Here is a 16,320-nt window from a genome sequence, read left to right as displayed (position 1 = left end):
AGGAGGAGGAGGCGCAGGAGGACGCGAGGGAGATCCAGCAGGGTAAGCCGTACCACTGGAAGGACTGGTCCATCATCAGAGGGAGGGACTGCCTCTACATCTGGTCCGATGCTGCCGCTCTGGAGCTCTCCAACGGATCCAACGGCTGGTTCAGGTTCATCCTGGACGGGAAACTGGCCACCATGTACTCCAGTGGAAGTCCAGAGGGAGGGTCGGACAGCTCCGGTAAAGGGGGCACAATGGATCAGGTCTCACTTACTGCTCTCTGGGGTCTTTGTTGCTTCAACTGATGTCTTCTCCTCTTCCATTTCTCCTCCTTCCTCTTAACTCTCCTCCCCATCATTTCCTCATCCCTCTCCTCTCCTCTCCTCCTGTCCTCCTCCTCTCTTCTCGTCCTTTTCTCCTCCTTCTATCCTCTCCTAATTCCTCTCTCTCCCCTCCTCTCTTATCCTCTTTTCTTTTCCTCCTCTCTTCTACTCCTCCTCCTGTCTTCTCTTCTCTACTCTCCTCCTCCCCCTCTCCTCTCTTTTCTCTCCCCTCTTCTCTCGCTCCCTCTCCTCCCCCTTCCCTCCTCTCTTTTCCTCTGGTGTCTCTTCTCTTTCCCTCCTCTCCTCCTCGTCCTCTGTCCTCCCTGCAGAGTCTCGCAGTGAGTTCCTGGAGAAGCTCCAGCGTGCGAGGAGTCAGGTGAAACCAGTGACGTCCAGTCAGCCCATCCTGTCCAGCGTTGGTCCCAGTAAGCTGACGGTGGGTAACTGGTCTCTGACCTGCCTGAAGGACGGCGAGATCGCTATCCACAACTCAGACGGGCAGCAGGCCACCATCCTGAAGGAGGACCTGCCGGGCTTTGTGTTCGAGTCCAACCGAGGAACCAAACACTCGTTCACCGCCGAGACCTCGCTGGGCTCTGAGTTTGTGACGGGCTGGACGGGGAAGAGGGGCCGGAAGCTGAAGTCCAAGCTGGAGAAGACCAAGCAGAAGGTGAAGAGCGTGGCGAGGGAGCTGTACGACGACCACTTCAAGGCCGTGGAGAGCATGCCCCGAGGGGTGGTGGTCACGCTGAGGAACATCTCCACGCAGCTGGAGTCGGCCTGGGAGCTGCACACCAACAGACAGGTACACCAGCACCTTAAAGCTGCATTCCCTCTACTGACCACCAGGGGGCGACTCCTCTGGTTGTATAGAAGTCTATGAGAAAATGACTCTACTTCTCTCTTGATTTATTACCTCAGTAAACATTGTAAACATGAGTTTATGGTCTCAATCTCTAGTTTCAAGTCTTCTTCAATACGGCATGATGCTCATTTAGTACATTATTAAGATCCAGGAGCTCTGTTACTCGTTACATGAGTCTAAACAACTCGGTGAGCTTTAAACAACAAAAACTACTTAAGTTCAGGAAAAGATTGTTCATTTAGTAAATTATGGTCCATTTAGAGTCAAACAGACCATAAAGCAGGGGATGCTTTAGGGCGGGGCTACACAGTGATTGACAGGTCTCTACCAGAGACGTATACGGCGTCTCTACGTTACTCCTCCTCAGTCCAGATATGGTCACTTCCTGTTCACTGGAGATATAAAAAAAACAACATGGCGACAGCCATAATTCAAGATGGCGATGGTGAAATTGCCGAACTCAAGGCTTCAAAACGTCCACAAACCAATGAGTGATGTCACGATGACTACGTCCATACTAACATTCCTGAAAACAAACATCACATGACCACGCTGGTACCGGTGTAAACTGGAAGTAGAATTGAACTGCACAACAGCTGCTAGTAAAGACAACAAGGTCCGTAACGTCTGTAATCTGTTATCCATGTTGAATTAACCTGGTAGTCGATCGGTAATCAAGGCTGACCAATCAGAGGACATGTTGTGACTGATGAGACCCAAACAGGAAGTGAACGTGGGCGTCTTACTCATCGCTTTCAACGGTCTCCGTTCTGTGTTCTCAGTGCATTGAAGGGGAGAACACGTGGAGGGACCTGATGAAGACGGCTCTGGAGAACCTGATCGTAGTGCTGAAGGATGAAAACACCATTTCACCATATGAGATGTGCAGCAGCGGGCTGGTCCAGGCTCTGTTCACCGTCCTCAATAATGTGAGTAGTGTTCTTTAAACATTAGAACGTTGTCCTTAAAGACGTCGGGTGTTAATCTCTGTTGTCCGTCTGTGTGCAGAGCGTTGACCTGGACCTGAAACATGATTGTAAGCCTTTGATGGAGAGGATCAATGTCTTTAAGGCGGCTTTCAGCGAGAATGAAGACGATGAAAGGTAACGGCACCAAACACCAGCCGACTGTAAAGAGTTTAATAACTAACTCGAGCTTCTTCTTCTTCTTTTACACCACTGTTTCTGTCTCCTTTCCTGCATACAAACACCATGAGTTCCTTCATCATTACCTCCAAATCTAAATCATTATCTCGCCTCACTGCTCTCTGTGACGACTTTTCACTCCAACACTTCTGCCCTCCGATACCAGAATAAATGACAGTAATAAATGAAGGATGTTAACTGTCCAGCTGTAAAAGGTGGAACCAGATTAACTGGAAGTCAACCAAAGACTGAATCAGTCTAATAAGGCAACATGACCCTCTGAACTAGAACATGTCTTTAGTGCAGAATAACATCAATCATAAAAAAGACAAAAACAAGTTGAACTGTGTTTGTGTGTGTCTGCAGCCGACCAGCTGTTGCCTTAATCCGTAAACTGATAGCGGTCCTGGAGTCGATAGAACGTCTACCTCTGCACCTGTACGACACTCCAGGATCCTCATACAACCTGCAGGTGAGCCACCGTGTGGTCTGGATCCTGGTTTACCTTCTTCTTTGAGGCAGAAACCTCTTGACTTTAACGGTGTTTGTGCTCGTCAGATCTTGACGAGGAGGTTGCGGTTCCGTCTGGAGCGAGCGCCCGGTGAGACGGCCCTGATCGACCGGACGGGTCGCATGTTGAAGATGGAGCCGCTCGCTACCGTGGAGTCTCTGGAGCAGTACCTGCTGAAGATGGTGAGGACAACCCGAAACACAACTCTGATGTTTAACACTTTAGTTAGAGATCAAAACACTCATTTTACTCCTCTTCTTCATCCTCCAGGTGGCGAAGCAGTGGTACGACTTTGAGCGTTCGTCCTTCGTCTTCGTGAGGAAGCTGAGGGAAGGACAGACCTTCACCTTCAGACACCAACACGACTTTGACGAGAACGGAATCATCTACTGGGTCGGAACCAACGCCAAGTAAGAACATCAAGCTGTCAATCTTTATCGTTGGTAATGAGCAAGGCAGAATTCAGTTTGGTTTGACGTTATTTTTGTACATTTCCAAACAAATCTAACCTGGTAAATGTCCCATGTTTTAGGATTTCACATTTCCTCCATTCAGTTTATTATTAAAGATGTTAAATGAAGACTTTAAACTGTTGAGTTATTGGTTTTTAAGGGTGGAAGTTAATCAAAACGTTAAATCTAATCACGCCTCGTTTCTTTTCTGTTCAGGACGGCCTATGAGTGGGTGAACCCCGCTGCCTATGGCCTCGTGGTGGTGACATCATCAGAGGGCCGCAACCTCCCCTACGGGCGTCTGGAGGACATCCTGAGTCGGGATAGCTCCGCCCTCAACTGCCACACCAACGACGACAAGAACGCCTGGTTCGCTGTCGACCTCGGCCTCTGGGTCATTCCCTCAGCGTACACCCTGAGACACGCCAGGTAATAAACCGAACGCACACCCTGAGACACGCCAGGTAATGAACCGAACGCACACCCTGAGACACGCCAGGTAATAAACCGAACGCACACCCTGAGACACGCCAGGTAATGAACCGAACGCACACCCTGAGACACGCCAGGTAATGAACCGAACGCACACCCTGAGACACGCCAGGTAATAAACCGAACGCACACCCTGAGACACGCCAGGTAATAAACCGAACGCACACCCTGAGACACGCCAGGTAATAAACCAAACGCACTTTCAGTTCAGCCTAATACATGCAGGAAACAAGTACATTTCATTAGGATCACTTTTTTTTACATCTCCTCCTCTTCTCCCCCCCCTCTCCTGCAGGGGTTATGGCCGCTCTGCGTTGAGGAACTGGGTGTTTCAGGTGTCGAAGGACGGTCAGAATTGGACGACTCTCTACACCCACGTAGACGACTGCAGCCTCAACGAACCGGGGTACGACGTTCCTCTGTGTCCCAATAAAGTGATCAGTTAATCAGCTGTAGTGATCAATACAATCTGGACAAAATTATTTATTGTCTGTCTCAGGTCGACGGCCACATGGCCTCTGGACCCGTCCAAAGAGGAGAAGCAGGGCTGGAGACACATCCGGATCAAACAGATGGGGAAGAACGCCAGTGGTCAGACCCACTACCTGTCTCTGTCCGGCCTGGAGCTGTACGGCACCATCACCGCTGTCTGTGAGGACCAGCTGGGTAAGACCCCCCCATGTAGTCCAGGATCAGGGATGTGGTGGTAGACTCTTGATACCGGGATCAGGGACTATGATGGTAGACTCTTGATACCGGGATCAGGGACGTTGTGGTAGACTCCTGATACCGGGATCAGGGACGTTGTGGTAGACTCTTGATACCGGGATCAGGGACGTGATGGTAGACTCTTGATACCGGGATCAGGGACGTGATGGTAGACTCTTGATACCGGGATCAGGGACGTGATGGTAGACTCTTGATACCGGGATCAGGGACGTGATGGTAGACTCTTGATACCGGGATCAGGGACGTGATGGTAGACTCTTGATACCGGGATCAGGGACGTTGTGGTAGACTCTTGATACCGGGATCAGGGACGTGATGGTAGACTCTTGATACCGGGATCAGGGACGTGATGGTAGACTCTTGATACCGGGATCAGGGACGTGATGGTAGACTCTTGATAGCGGGATCAGGGACGTTGTGGTAGACTCTTGATACCGGGATCAGGGACGTGATGGTAGACTCTTGATACCGGGATCAGGGACGTGATGGTAGACTCTTGATACCGGGATCAGGGACGTGATGGTAGACTCTTGATACCGGGATCAGGGACGTGATGGTAGACTCTTGATAGCGGGATCAGGGACGTTGTGGTAGACTCTTGATACCGGGATCAGGGACGTGATGGTAGACTCTTGATACCGGGATCAGGGACGTGATGGTAGACTCTTGATACCGGGATCAGGGACGTGATGGTAGACTCTTGATACCGGGATCAGGGACGTGATGGTAGACTCTTGATACCGGGATCAGGGACGTGATGGTAGACTCTTGATACCGGGATCAGGGACGTGATGGTAGACTCTTGATAGCGGGATCAGGGACGTGATGGTAGACTCCTGATACCTGGATCAGGAACGTGGTGGTAGATTCTTGATTGTGTAGAGTTCGGTCCTTCTGAAGCAGCTATCACAACATCAAGGTGTATTTTAAAAACAGTAAAAGCTGAAATACAGCATTCAAAGTTCCCACTTTATGCGTGACACTGAAGTTAAGTTTGGGGGCGACCGTGGCTCACTGGGGTTAAGAGGGTTGTCTGGGAACCGGAAGGTCAACGGTTCGATCCTCGACTGGGACGTGTCACGTGTCGTAGTGTACCTGAGCAATACACTGAACACTCCCCGGGTGCCTGTCATTGGCAGCCCACTGCTCCCTATATACAGGGATGGGTCAAATGCAGAGACAAATTTCCCCCTTAAAGGGATCAATATAGTATAATAAATTAAAAATAAAAAATTAAAATTAAGGTTGGCTCTAGCTTTAGATGTAAAGGCAGCGACTGAATTCACACTAAATAACCTAAAGCTTTGTTCATAGAGCCTCCACTGAGCTTTTAAAAAACACCATAAACTAACCACTATAGAGAGGAGGGATTATAATCATCTATAAACTCGTATCTCATATTCATAAACTATTTTACTACCTTCATACAAACCCTGTAAAGAAACAAGTGAAGTATCAAATGCATTATAATTAAACAAAAGGTTGAACATCCTATAAACTATTTGATTTGGCTGCTAAATATTTACTCAAATGTAGATTTTTAAACACCTCCAGCTTCTAAAGCATCTAAAAATGAACGGTTTGTATAATCCCTCTGTAACCTTCGTCTCTCTCTGGCTCCTCCCCCCTCAGGTAAAGCCGTGAAGGAGGCGGAGGCTAACCTTCGTCGTCAGCGGCGTCTGTTCCGCTCCCAGGTGATGAAGTACATCGTTCCGGGGGCGCGGGTCGTCCGAGGCATCGACTGGAAGTGGCGCGACCAGGACGGCAACCCGTCCGGAGAGGGCACCGTCACCGGAGAGGCTCACAACGGTAAGACTCACCGACCAACCAGATCAACCTGTTTATTTAACGTTTTATAACTTTTTATTGTCTTTTTTTGTTGTTAACTGGAGTCCAGCTTCCGGTTTCAGAGGCTCGATGTGGGAAGATATATTTGTTCCAGCAAGTTTATTTGTTTACATTATTTGTCTTTGAGATGACTTTCAAAACAACACAAATCTAATACATTTAAGTAGATACAACTCAAGAGTTTGAGTTGTAACGAGCTGCTGGTTCAGATATCTTCCCGCATGCTTTAACTGTGTGATCCGTGTCCTCAGCAGGTTCCTGTAGGACAGAAGGACCATTCTGCAGTAACCCTCTTCTCCCTCTCACACACACACACACACGCACACACACACACACGTACGTACGTCTAAATGCTCCAACAGGTCTCCTGGACAGTCGTCGTTAAATCAGGTCTAAATAAAAGTTCTGATTTGTGCTAGTACAATAACGAACACCTTCCTCCCTCCTTCCTCCTTCTCCCCTCCCTCCTCTTCCTCCCTCCCTCCTCTCCTCCTCCTCTTCCTCCTCGTTGGTGTTTCTGTGTTTTCACTCAGATCGGATGTTTCTGTCGGTGAGCTGAACCAGCAGCTCTTGTTGATTAATCTTTTTTAAATCAAACCAGGATTGTTGTTGTTTCTTCGGTTCAATTTCTTTCTTTTGTGGCTTTGATGCTTTTTTGCAGTTTGCCAGAAATATTTTTCTACTTTTTGCTTTTGATTGTCATTTTTCTGTGACTTGTGTTCATATTTTTCTCTCTCATCGCTCCACCTGGACCTTAAAGCTCCTCCAGTGGAGTTTTAAAATGTTAATATGTGAACATTATATTAATATTAATGTAGATGATGCACACCCGTTCTTTGTCACTCTGAAGAAACAACTGCTCTGAAGATTTACAGATAAATATCAAGTTATCAATAATCAATGAGTACAATACAATTAGCTAATATGTTCATTTCATGTATTTTATTATAAAAAATATCTTATTTAAGGTGCTTAAAGACAAACAAAAAAAATGTCTTCTGCTGAATAATGTTTTGTTTGTTCTGAAATGTTTTAAAAACCTAGACCTAGACGTTTGTCCTGAAAACAAACCAAAAAATACAAAATACAAACTGTCCCTGTCACAAACAGAAGCGCATGGCTCATTAGTATGCGGCATGGCTCATTAGTATGCGGCATGGCTCATTAGTATGCGGCATGGCTCATTAGTTTCTCCCTGCTGTGATGAAGGCATGTTGGTATATAATGTATATCCGGGTAAGCCAATCGGAGGCAGAGGAGGGCGGGTCATGCCTTCATCATAGTAGGGAGAAACTGATGAGCCATGCTGCATACTAATGAGCCATGCTGCATACTAATGAACCATGCTGCATACTAATGAACCATGCTGCATACTAATGAACCATGCTGCATACTAATGAGCCATGCGCTTCTGTTTGTTACAGGGACAGTTTGTATCTTCAGAACAATGGTGTTTGTTTTCAAACTATTGGTGAAATAATGGGCCGTCAGAACAATGGAATTAAATTATCTATTTATAAATTAATAATTATAATTCAATATTATAGTGTTCGAAATTGCTGCACCTTTAAAGTCACAGGTTTACACTTCATGTCTTTTGTGAGCTAAGTTACGTGTTTCTAAAATTATTTTCAATATGTACAAACATGCAGCGTAATTATATTTTAATTACAGCAATAAAATAAAAAATCCTCAGGTTGAATACTTCATCAAAAGTATTCAAAGAATAAATAAATGTGAAATTCTCTTTACTAGGGTTGGGAATCAGTGATATTGTGGTTTTTGATATTAAATCAATGATTACAAACATGAATATTTACTATTTATCGACTCTTTGGAGCCTGATAGTTTTCAGAACTTGGTGTTGAGGTTTAGTGCTCGGCTTTAGTATTGGTTGTTTTTTATACTTACAGTAATGAAAGCACGTCCTTTAATGTGCTTTACACAAAGCTAAAACATCTTTAAAAATCAAGGACATGATACAGAAGAATGCTTTAATATATTTGCCACATTATAAAGCCGGGTCCTGGTTTCACTGTGACTTGAGAGCCTCCTGTGGTCCAGTGTGGAGCTGCTCTGACTGTAAGCTACTTCTCTGCTGTCTGTCTACCTCCCTCTACCACTCTGTCTCTCTCTCTGTCTGTCTCTCTCTCTCTGCCGGGTCTCTGACATCCATCCGTCCGTCTCCCTCCTATCTCTCTGTCCATCCAGGCTGGATTGATGTAACCTGGGATGCCGGCGGCTCTAACTCTTACCGTATGGGCGCTGAAGGGAAGTTTGACCTCAAGCTTGCTCCAGGGTACGACCCTGAGTCGGCTGCCACAGCGCCGTCACCCAAACCTGTCTCATCCACTGTTTCAGGCCCCGCCTCCTCCACGGTGGGACCCTCCGCAACGCCGGCGGCCAGCGGCGGCACTACGACCACCACCTCCTCCTCGTCCTCCTCCACCACGTCGTCGTCCTCGCAGCAGCAGTCGTGGAGCAGCCTGGTGAAAAATAACTGTCCCGACAAGGGCGGGGCCACGTCGCTGGGCGGGGCCAGCTCCTCCAGCAGGAAGGGCAGCAGCAGCTCCGTGTGTAGCGTGGCCTCCTCCTCCGACATCAGCCTGAGCTCATCCGCGGGGCTGCCGGGCGCCGGAGGTCTGCGTCTGGAGAGGAGGGCCGAGGGGCTGCTGCTGGACCAAGGATCCGGTTTGGGAGGACTAACTGGGGTCGAACCCATCGTCATGCTGTCCTCCGCGGTGGAGGGTGGGTCCGGCTCGGCGTCCGGCACGCTCACCGCCGACACGTCCGCCCAGGGCGACGAAGCCAGAAACAAGGACTCCGCCGACCCGGCCACGGCGATCTCCATGGGGCTGGTGAGCGTGAGCTCGCCCGACGTCAGCTCCGTGTCGGAGTCGTCCGGCAAGGACGCGCCTTCCCAGAGGCCCCTCTGTTCGGCGGCTAATGCCCGGCTGTCCGTCAGCTCGCTGCTGGCCGCCGGCGCCCCCATGAGCTCCAGCGCCAGCGTGCCCAACCTGTCGTCTCGGGAGGCCAGCCTCATGGAGTCCTTCGTCCGCCGCGCACCCAACATGTCGCGCACCAACGCCACCAACAACATGAACCTGAGCCGCAGCAGCAGCGACAACAACACCAACACGCTGGGCAGGAACGTCATGAGTACTGCTAGTGAGTACTGTAATATTACTACACTAATACACTGTAACTGTCAGTGAGTACTGCAATATTACTACACTAATACACTGTATCTGTCAGTGAGTACTGTAATATTACTACACTAATACACTGTAACTGTCAGTGAGTACTGCAATATTACTACACTAATACACTGTATCTGTCAGTGAGTACTGTAATATTACTACACTAATACTACCCTGTATCTGTCAGTGAGTACTGTAATATTACTACACTAATACACTGTATCTGTCAGTGAGTACTGTAATATTACTACACTAATACTACCCTGTATCTGTCAGTGAGTACTGTAATATTACTACACTAATACTACCCTGTATCTGTCAGAGTACTGTAATATTGCTACACTAATATTACCCTGTATCTGTCAGTGAGTACTGTAATATTGCTACACTAATACTACCCTGTAACTGTCAGTGAGTACTGTAATATTACTACACTAATACTACCCTGTATCTGTCAGTGAGTACTGTAATATTGCTACACTAATACTACACTGTATCTGTCAGTGAGTACTGTAATATTGCTACACTAATATTACCCTGTAACTGTCAGTGAGTACTGTAATATTACTACACTAATACTACCCTGTATCTGTCAGTGAGTACTGTAATATTGCTACACTAATACTACCCTGTAACTGTCAGTGAGTACTGTAATATTACTACACTAATACTACCCTGTATCTGTCAGTGAGTACTGTAATATTGCTACACTAATACTACACTGTAACTGTCAGTGAGTACTGTAATATTACTACACTAATACTACCCTGTAACTGTCAGTGAGTACTGTAATATTACTACACTAATACTACCCTGTAACTGTCAGTGAGTACTGTAATATTACTACACTAATACTACCCTGTAACTAGTCAGCTGAGCCTAACGAGCCTCACCTGCTGCTGTCCCCTAACCTCCATCTTGTCTGTTTGCAGCGTCTCCTCTCATGGGGGCTCAGAGCTTTCCTAACCTCACCAGCACCGGCACCACCTCCACCGTTACCATGTCAACCTCCATAGTAACCAGCAGCAATAACGTTGCCACGGCAACCACCGGTCTGTCAGTGGGACAGTTGCTAAGCAACACCCTGACGACCAGCCTGACGTCCACGTCCAGCGAGAGCGACACGGGACAGGAAGCTGAGTTCTCTCTCTATGGTACACACACACACACGGAGACAGACACGCACACACGGAGACAGACACGCACACACGGAGACACACACACACGCACAGAGACGCACGGAGACAGACGCACACAGACACACATGCACACACACACATGCAGACACACACACACACACAGAGACACTACACACACACGCGCAACACAGACGCGTACACAGAGACACACACACTCGTCCTGCTTCAGCTAACCTGCTCTCTAACTCTTCTTTCATTAGCAGCTAAAATATCTCACATTAATTATTAACACATTTTTAGAGCTGAATGAGATAAAACGTGTTTGTTGTCATTACTGAGGATTTCCTCAATTCGTCTTTTGTCAAGAATGTAAAGAAATCATCTTTTTACTTTTACATATTTGGATCTCAGTTTTATTAATAGTAATATTCTGAGATTTGTCGCAAATTTATGAGATAAAACCTACAATCTGTTTTTTTCCTGAATGGGACCAATTCACAGCTTCACAGTCTGGATGCTGAAGATAAAATGTTTCTGGGCTAAAATCACCAGTATTTACATATTATAGATCCCGTTACAGGTATAATACCTGTAATTTAAAATATATATATATTTACCTACAGTGTTCCTAATACACGTCATATTGAGCTCACTGAGTGTAAATGTGTTTTTATCACAAAGTGATGAGTTAGAAGACGACACAGAGAACTTCCACTACTTGAATGTTTTCATACAGAAGTGGACCAGCAGCAATGTCCCCCGTAGGTCTGTTTGATCTCCATCATACGGAGAACTCATGAGCTCAGAGTGACGTAGAAGAGTCCGGAGGGTTCGTGGGCAGAGTTATTATAAATGTATGACGATGGATTTGAAGACGTTCCTCTCGTGTCTTCTCTGCAGACTTCCTGGACAGCTGTCGTGCTAACACGCTATTGGCCGAGCTGGACGACGAGGAAGACCTCCCGGAGCCCGACGACGACGACGACGAGAACGAAGACGACAATCAGGAGGACCAGGAGTACGAGGAGGTCCTGGTAATACACCTTTATATTATTCAATAATATATCTGTACATCATCACTCAGCTGGGCTGAGTAACAGGAAGTGATGTCAGAGGGTGTAATGTGAGTGTGTGTGTGTGTGTGTGTGTGTGTCGCAGGAGGAGGAGGAGTACGAGACCAAAGGAGGTCGCAGGAGGACGTGGGACGACGACTTTGTCCTCAAGAGACAGTTCTCTGCTCTGGTCCCCGCTTTTGACCCCAGACCAGGAAGAACCAACGTCCAGCAGACCACCGACCTGGAGATCCCCCAGCCAGGTACCGCACGCGCGCACACACACACACACTAAGACACACACACACGCACACACGCATACACACTAAGACACACACACACACTGGATCCTAAAATACCTGCAACAAAAAACACCTTTTTCACACAAAAATAAATCGCAGATTTTACTAAATTTTCTCACCAAGTTTTAACCATATTTTACTTTAAGTCTTAACGTATTACTTGTACTGTTCAGATATTTTTCACTAAGTTTTACACACAAGTTACTAATATAGTTTTTCTCTAAAATCATGAGCGTACTTTACAAATCATTTCATGTATTTTTCGACATGTTTACGTCGGATGGATGAAACTGATGAAACATCAACGTTCAGTAAACATTCGTATGATTATTTTTTTAAACTGAGCAACATTTCTGAGTTCAGTAATTATTTTTAAGCATCTTTGTATGTATTTATTTATTGTGTTTTGGGCCGATACAATAAACTATCTCACCGTTTTCACAACAAATACATATCGAGTATGTTTATATATGCAGTCAGTATTTGTTGTACTTTGCTCGATGAGAATAAATGAATTCTATTTCAGTATTTAAACCTTTTTCCTCTGACAGGAACTCCTCGCTCGGAGGTCCAGGAGGAGGTGGAGTGTGCGCCGTCTCCTCACCTGTCTCTCACCCTGAAGGTACGACGTCATGACCACCAATCAGCTGAGCTCGTCAGGAAACGTCTATAGAACGTTAACGTGTGCGTGTGTGTGTGTGTGTGTTCAGGTGGCCGGTCTAGGGACGACCCGGGAGGTGGAGCTTCCTCTGTCCAACTACAAGTCCACCATCTTCTACTACGTCCAGCGACTGCTGCAGCTCTCCTGCAGCGGAGCCGTGAAGACGGACAAGCTGCGGCGCATCTGGGAGCCCACGTACACGTAAGAGTCCAGAACCAGCTTCAGGTCCAGTGTGACGTGAAACGGGTCTGATGTGTTGTGTTTCTGGTCCTGCAGGATAATGTACAGAGAGCTGAAGGACTCAGAGAAAGAGAAGGAGAGCGGAAAGATGGTGAGACGTCGCTGTGCTCTCTCACTAACTTTTAACTTCATGTCACACACTAACCCGCTGAAGCACGGGGAGGAGAGGGGGGGGGAGGGAGGGGAGGGGAGGGGGCTGGCTGGAGACATGGGAATAGTTTAAAATGTGTATATATGTTTCCAATGAAACCCATCTGACCTCTGCCCCCCCTACAGGACCTGTGTGAACACAGCATCAGTATATCAGGGGGTCGCTCCGGCGGTCTGAGCCCCGGATCGGTCTCGGCCAATCAGAGCAGCGAGATCCTGTGCGTTGCCCGGGAGATGGCGCAGGCGAAGGCCGGCTGCAGCCAGAACGCCTGCGGAGTCGAAGACGTCCTGCAGCTGCTGCGCATCCTCTACATCATCGGAGGAGACGGAGCAACCAACACACACACACTGCAGGAGGGTACGTACACACACACACACACACTGCAGGAGGGTACGTACACACACACACACACACACACACACACTGCAGGAGGGTACGTACACACACACACACACACACACTGCAGGAGGGTACGTACACACACACACACACACACACTGCAGGAGGGTACGCACACACACACACACTGCAGGAGGGTACGCACACACACACACACACACACTGCAGGAGGGTACGCACACACACACACACACACACACTGCAGGAGGGTACGCACACACACACACACACTGCAGGAGGGTACGCACACACACACACACACACACACTGCAGGAGGGTACGCACACACACACACACACACACTGCAGGAGGGTACGTACACACACACACACACACACACTGCAGGAGGGTACGCACACACACACACACACTGCAGGAGGGTACGCACACACACACACACACACACACTGCAGGAGGGTACGCACACACACACACACACACTGCAGGAGGGTACGCACACACACACACACACACACTGCAGGAGGGTACGCACACACACACACACACTGCAGGAGGGTACGCACACACACACACACACACACACACACTGCAGGAGGGTACGCACACACACACACACACACACACACACTGCAGGAGGGTACGTACACACACACACACACACACTGCAGGAGGGTACGTACACACACACACACACACTGCAGGAGGGTACGCACACACACACACACACTGCAGGAGGGTACGTACACACACACACACACACTGCAGGAGGGTACGTACACACACACACACACACTGCAGGAGGGTACGTACACACACACACACACACTGCAGGAGGGTACGCACACACACACACACACTGCAGGAGGGTACGTACACACACACACACACACACTGCAGGAGGGTACGCACACACACACACACACTGCAGGAGGGTACGCACACACACACACACTGCAGGAGGGTACGTACACACACACACACACACACACACTGCAGGAGGGTACGTACACACACACACACACACACTGCAGGAGGGTACGCACACACACACACACTGCAGGAGGGTACGTACACACACACACACACACACACACACTGCAGGAGGGTACGTACACACACACACACACACTGCAGGAGGGTACGCACACACACACACACACTGCAGGAGGGTACGTACACACACACACACACACACTGCAGGAGGGTACGCACACACACACACACACTGCAGGAGGGTACGCACACACACACACACACTGCAGGAGGGTACGCACACACACACACTGCAGGAGGGTACACACACACACACTGCAGGAGGGTACACACACACACACTGCAGGAGGGTACACACACACACACACACACTGCAGGAGGGTACGCACACACACACACACACACACAGAGTTTACTGCTCCGTTCGTGTTTGAAGTTTTTTTGAGGTTATTTTGAGGTCAGTGTGACTTTACAGACATTCCTTGAATAACATTTAAAGACGGTTCTCGATGGAATTCATTCATCACGTTCTGACAAGGAACAGATCTCAATACTTGACGCTTTATCTTTGTGTCTGCAGACTTTGATGAGCTGCACTTCAACGCGTCTCCAGAGGAGTTCACCAGTAAGAAGATCACCACCAAGATCCTGCAGCAGATCGAGGTCCGCTCACCACTTCCTGTCTGCACAGAGCCGGTGGTTGTTGTTGTTGTTGTTGTTAAACAGGATGTTTCCTCGTTTCCTAGGAGCCTCTGGCTCTGGCCAGTGGAGCTCTGCCCGACTGGTGTGAACAGCTCACCTCCAAGTGTCCTTTCCTCATCCCCTTCGAGACCCGACAGCTCTACTTCACCTGCACGGCGTTCGGAGCGTCCAGGTGAGTCTGAGGGACGGACGTCAGTAAGATGAGAGTAGAGAATAATACAATACATAAAGAAGTGAGAGGAACCCAAACACTAGTGAATAAATCCTGAAAAACTGGATTTAAAAGATAATAAACCTTTTGATTTCAGACATTCATCAGCCCTTAAACTCATTATTTATATATATCTCTTAAACTTAACCTCTGACCCCGGTGTGTCCTGCAGGGCCATCGTGTGGCTCCAGAACCGGCGGGAGGCGACCATGGAGCGGTCCCGCCCGTCCACCACGGTGCGGCGGGACGACCCCGGTGAGTTCAGGGTCGGTCGGCTGAAACACGAGCGAGTGAAAGTCCCCCGAGGAGAAGCCATGATGGAGTGGGCGGAGTCAGTCATGCAGCTGCACGCAGACAGGAAGTCGGTGCTGGAGGTGAGACAACGTTCTTCACAATAAAAGACAGGAAACGATCAATATGTTGAGATTTTTATTTGATGTAAAAGATATTAACAAACTAACTCAAGGGCCTCTTACTTCTTCTGGAGCTTTTGATCGGATCAAACGGACTTCATCGTAGTGAGATTACTCTGTCTCTAGATTCAGAGCGTCTTTGAAAATCTGAATCTTTCATTCATTCACACAATAATCATTTCTTTATCGTTTTGTTTATAAACTTCTGAGGACGTCTCTCTGCAGAACTAAATAAAGTACCGACAGTAGAACCGATAACTCTGGACCTCTTCAGTACTAACAGGTTCTACGACTTTAGAACCAGGTTTCTGGCGGCCCCCCCTCACCACGTCTGTGTTCTGTGTTCAGGTGGAGTTTCAGGGGGAGGAGGGAACCGGTCTGGGTCCAACTCTGGAGTTCTACGCTCTGGTGGCCGCTGAGTTCCAGAGGACGTCTCTGGGGATCTACCTATGTGACGACGACTTCCCCGACGACGAGTCCAGACAGGTAAACAACAACAACAACATCATCTCAACACACACACACAGAGACAGAGACACACACACA

General features: G+C 48.1%; 1 protein-coding gene across 3 annotated transcripts in view; it reads left to right on the top strand.

Moving 5' to 3' along the window:
• The window catches only part of hectd1 (HECT domain containing 1), a 40,379-nt gene that overhangs the window by 20,912 nt on the left and 3,147 nt on the right, over window positions 1-16,320 (top strand). Inside the window, exons 14-36 of one of the 3 annotated variants that reach the window (XM_076107346.1) lie at window positions 3-225; window positions 638-1,113; window positions 1,956-2,102; window positions 2,182-2,276; window positions 2,685-2,790; window positions 2,877-3,011; window positions 3,100-3,239; window positions 3,498-3,710; window positions 4,069-4,179; window positions 4,273-4,439; window positions 6,135-6,311; window positions 8,712-9,518; window positions 10,483-10,704; window positions 11,590-11,723; window positions 11,848-12,004; window positions 12,595-12,665; window positions 12,754-12,905; window positions 12,981-13,035; window positions 13,221-13,452; window positions 15,029-15,111; window positions 15,195-15,322; window positions 15,534-15,735; window positions 16,123-16,260. In XM_076107346.1, the coding sequence (XP_075963461.1) occupies window positions 3-225; window positions 638-1,113; window positions 1,956-2,102; window positions 2,182-2,276; window positions 2,685-2,790; window positions 2,877-3,011; window positions 3,100-3,239; window positions 3,498-3,710; window positions 4,069-4,179; window positions 4,273-4,439; window positions 6,135-6,311; window positions 8,712-9,518; window positions 10,483-10,704; window positions 11,590-11,723; window positions 11,848-12,004; window positions 12,595-12,665; window positions 12,754-12,905; window positions 12,981-13,035; window positions 13,221-13,452; window positions 15,029-15,111; window positions 15,195-15,322; window positions 15,534-15,735; window positions 16,123-16,260 (4,371 nt within the window). Of the gene's footprint in view, window positions 1-2; window positions 226-637; window positions 1,114-1,955; window positions 2,103-2,181; window positions 2,277-2,684; window positions 2,791-2,876; window positions 3,012-3,099; window positions 3,240-3,497; window positions 3,711-4,068; window positions 4,180-4,272; window positions 4,440-6,134; window positions 6,312-8,561; window positions 9,519-10,482; window positions 10,705-11,589; window positions 11,724-11,847; window positions 12,005-12,594; window positions 12,666-12,753; window positions 12,906-12,980; window positions 13,036-13,220; window positions 13,453-15,028; window positions 15,112-15,194; window positions 15,323-15,533; window positions 15,736-16,122; window positions 16,261-16,320 lie in introns of all 3 variants that reach the window. The other 2 variants (XM_076107345.1, XM_076107347.1) reach the window with 2 other exon arrangements.

The sequence above is a fragment of the Anarhichas minor genome, unplaced genomic scaffold (genome assembly GCF_050575085.1).
Source record: "Anarhichas minor isolate MPS153535 unplaced genomic scaffold, ASM5057508v1 ptg000038l, whole genome shotgun sequence".
In the NCBI taxonomy this organism is placed as follows: Eukaryota; Metazoa; Chordata; class Actinopteri; order Perciformes; family Anarhichadidae; genus Anarhichas; species Anarhichas minor.
The sequence above is the reverse complement of the archived record's forward strand: the minus strand, read 5'-3'. Positions and strand labels throughout refer to the sequence as shown.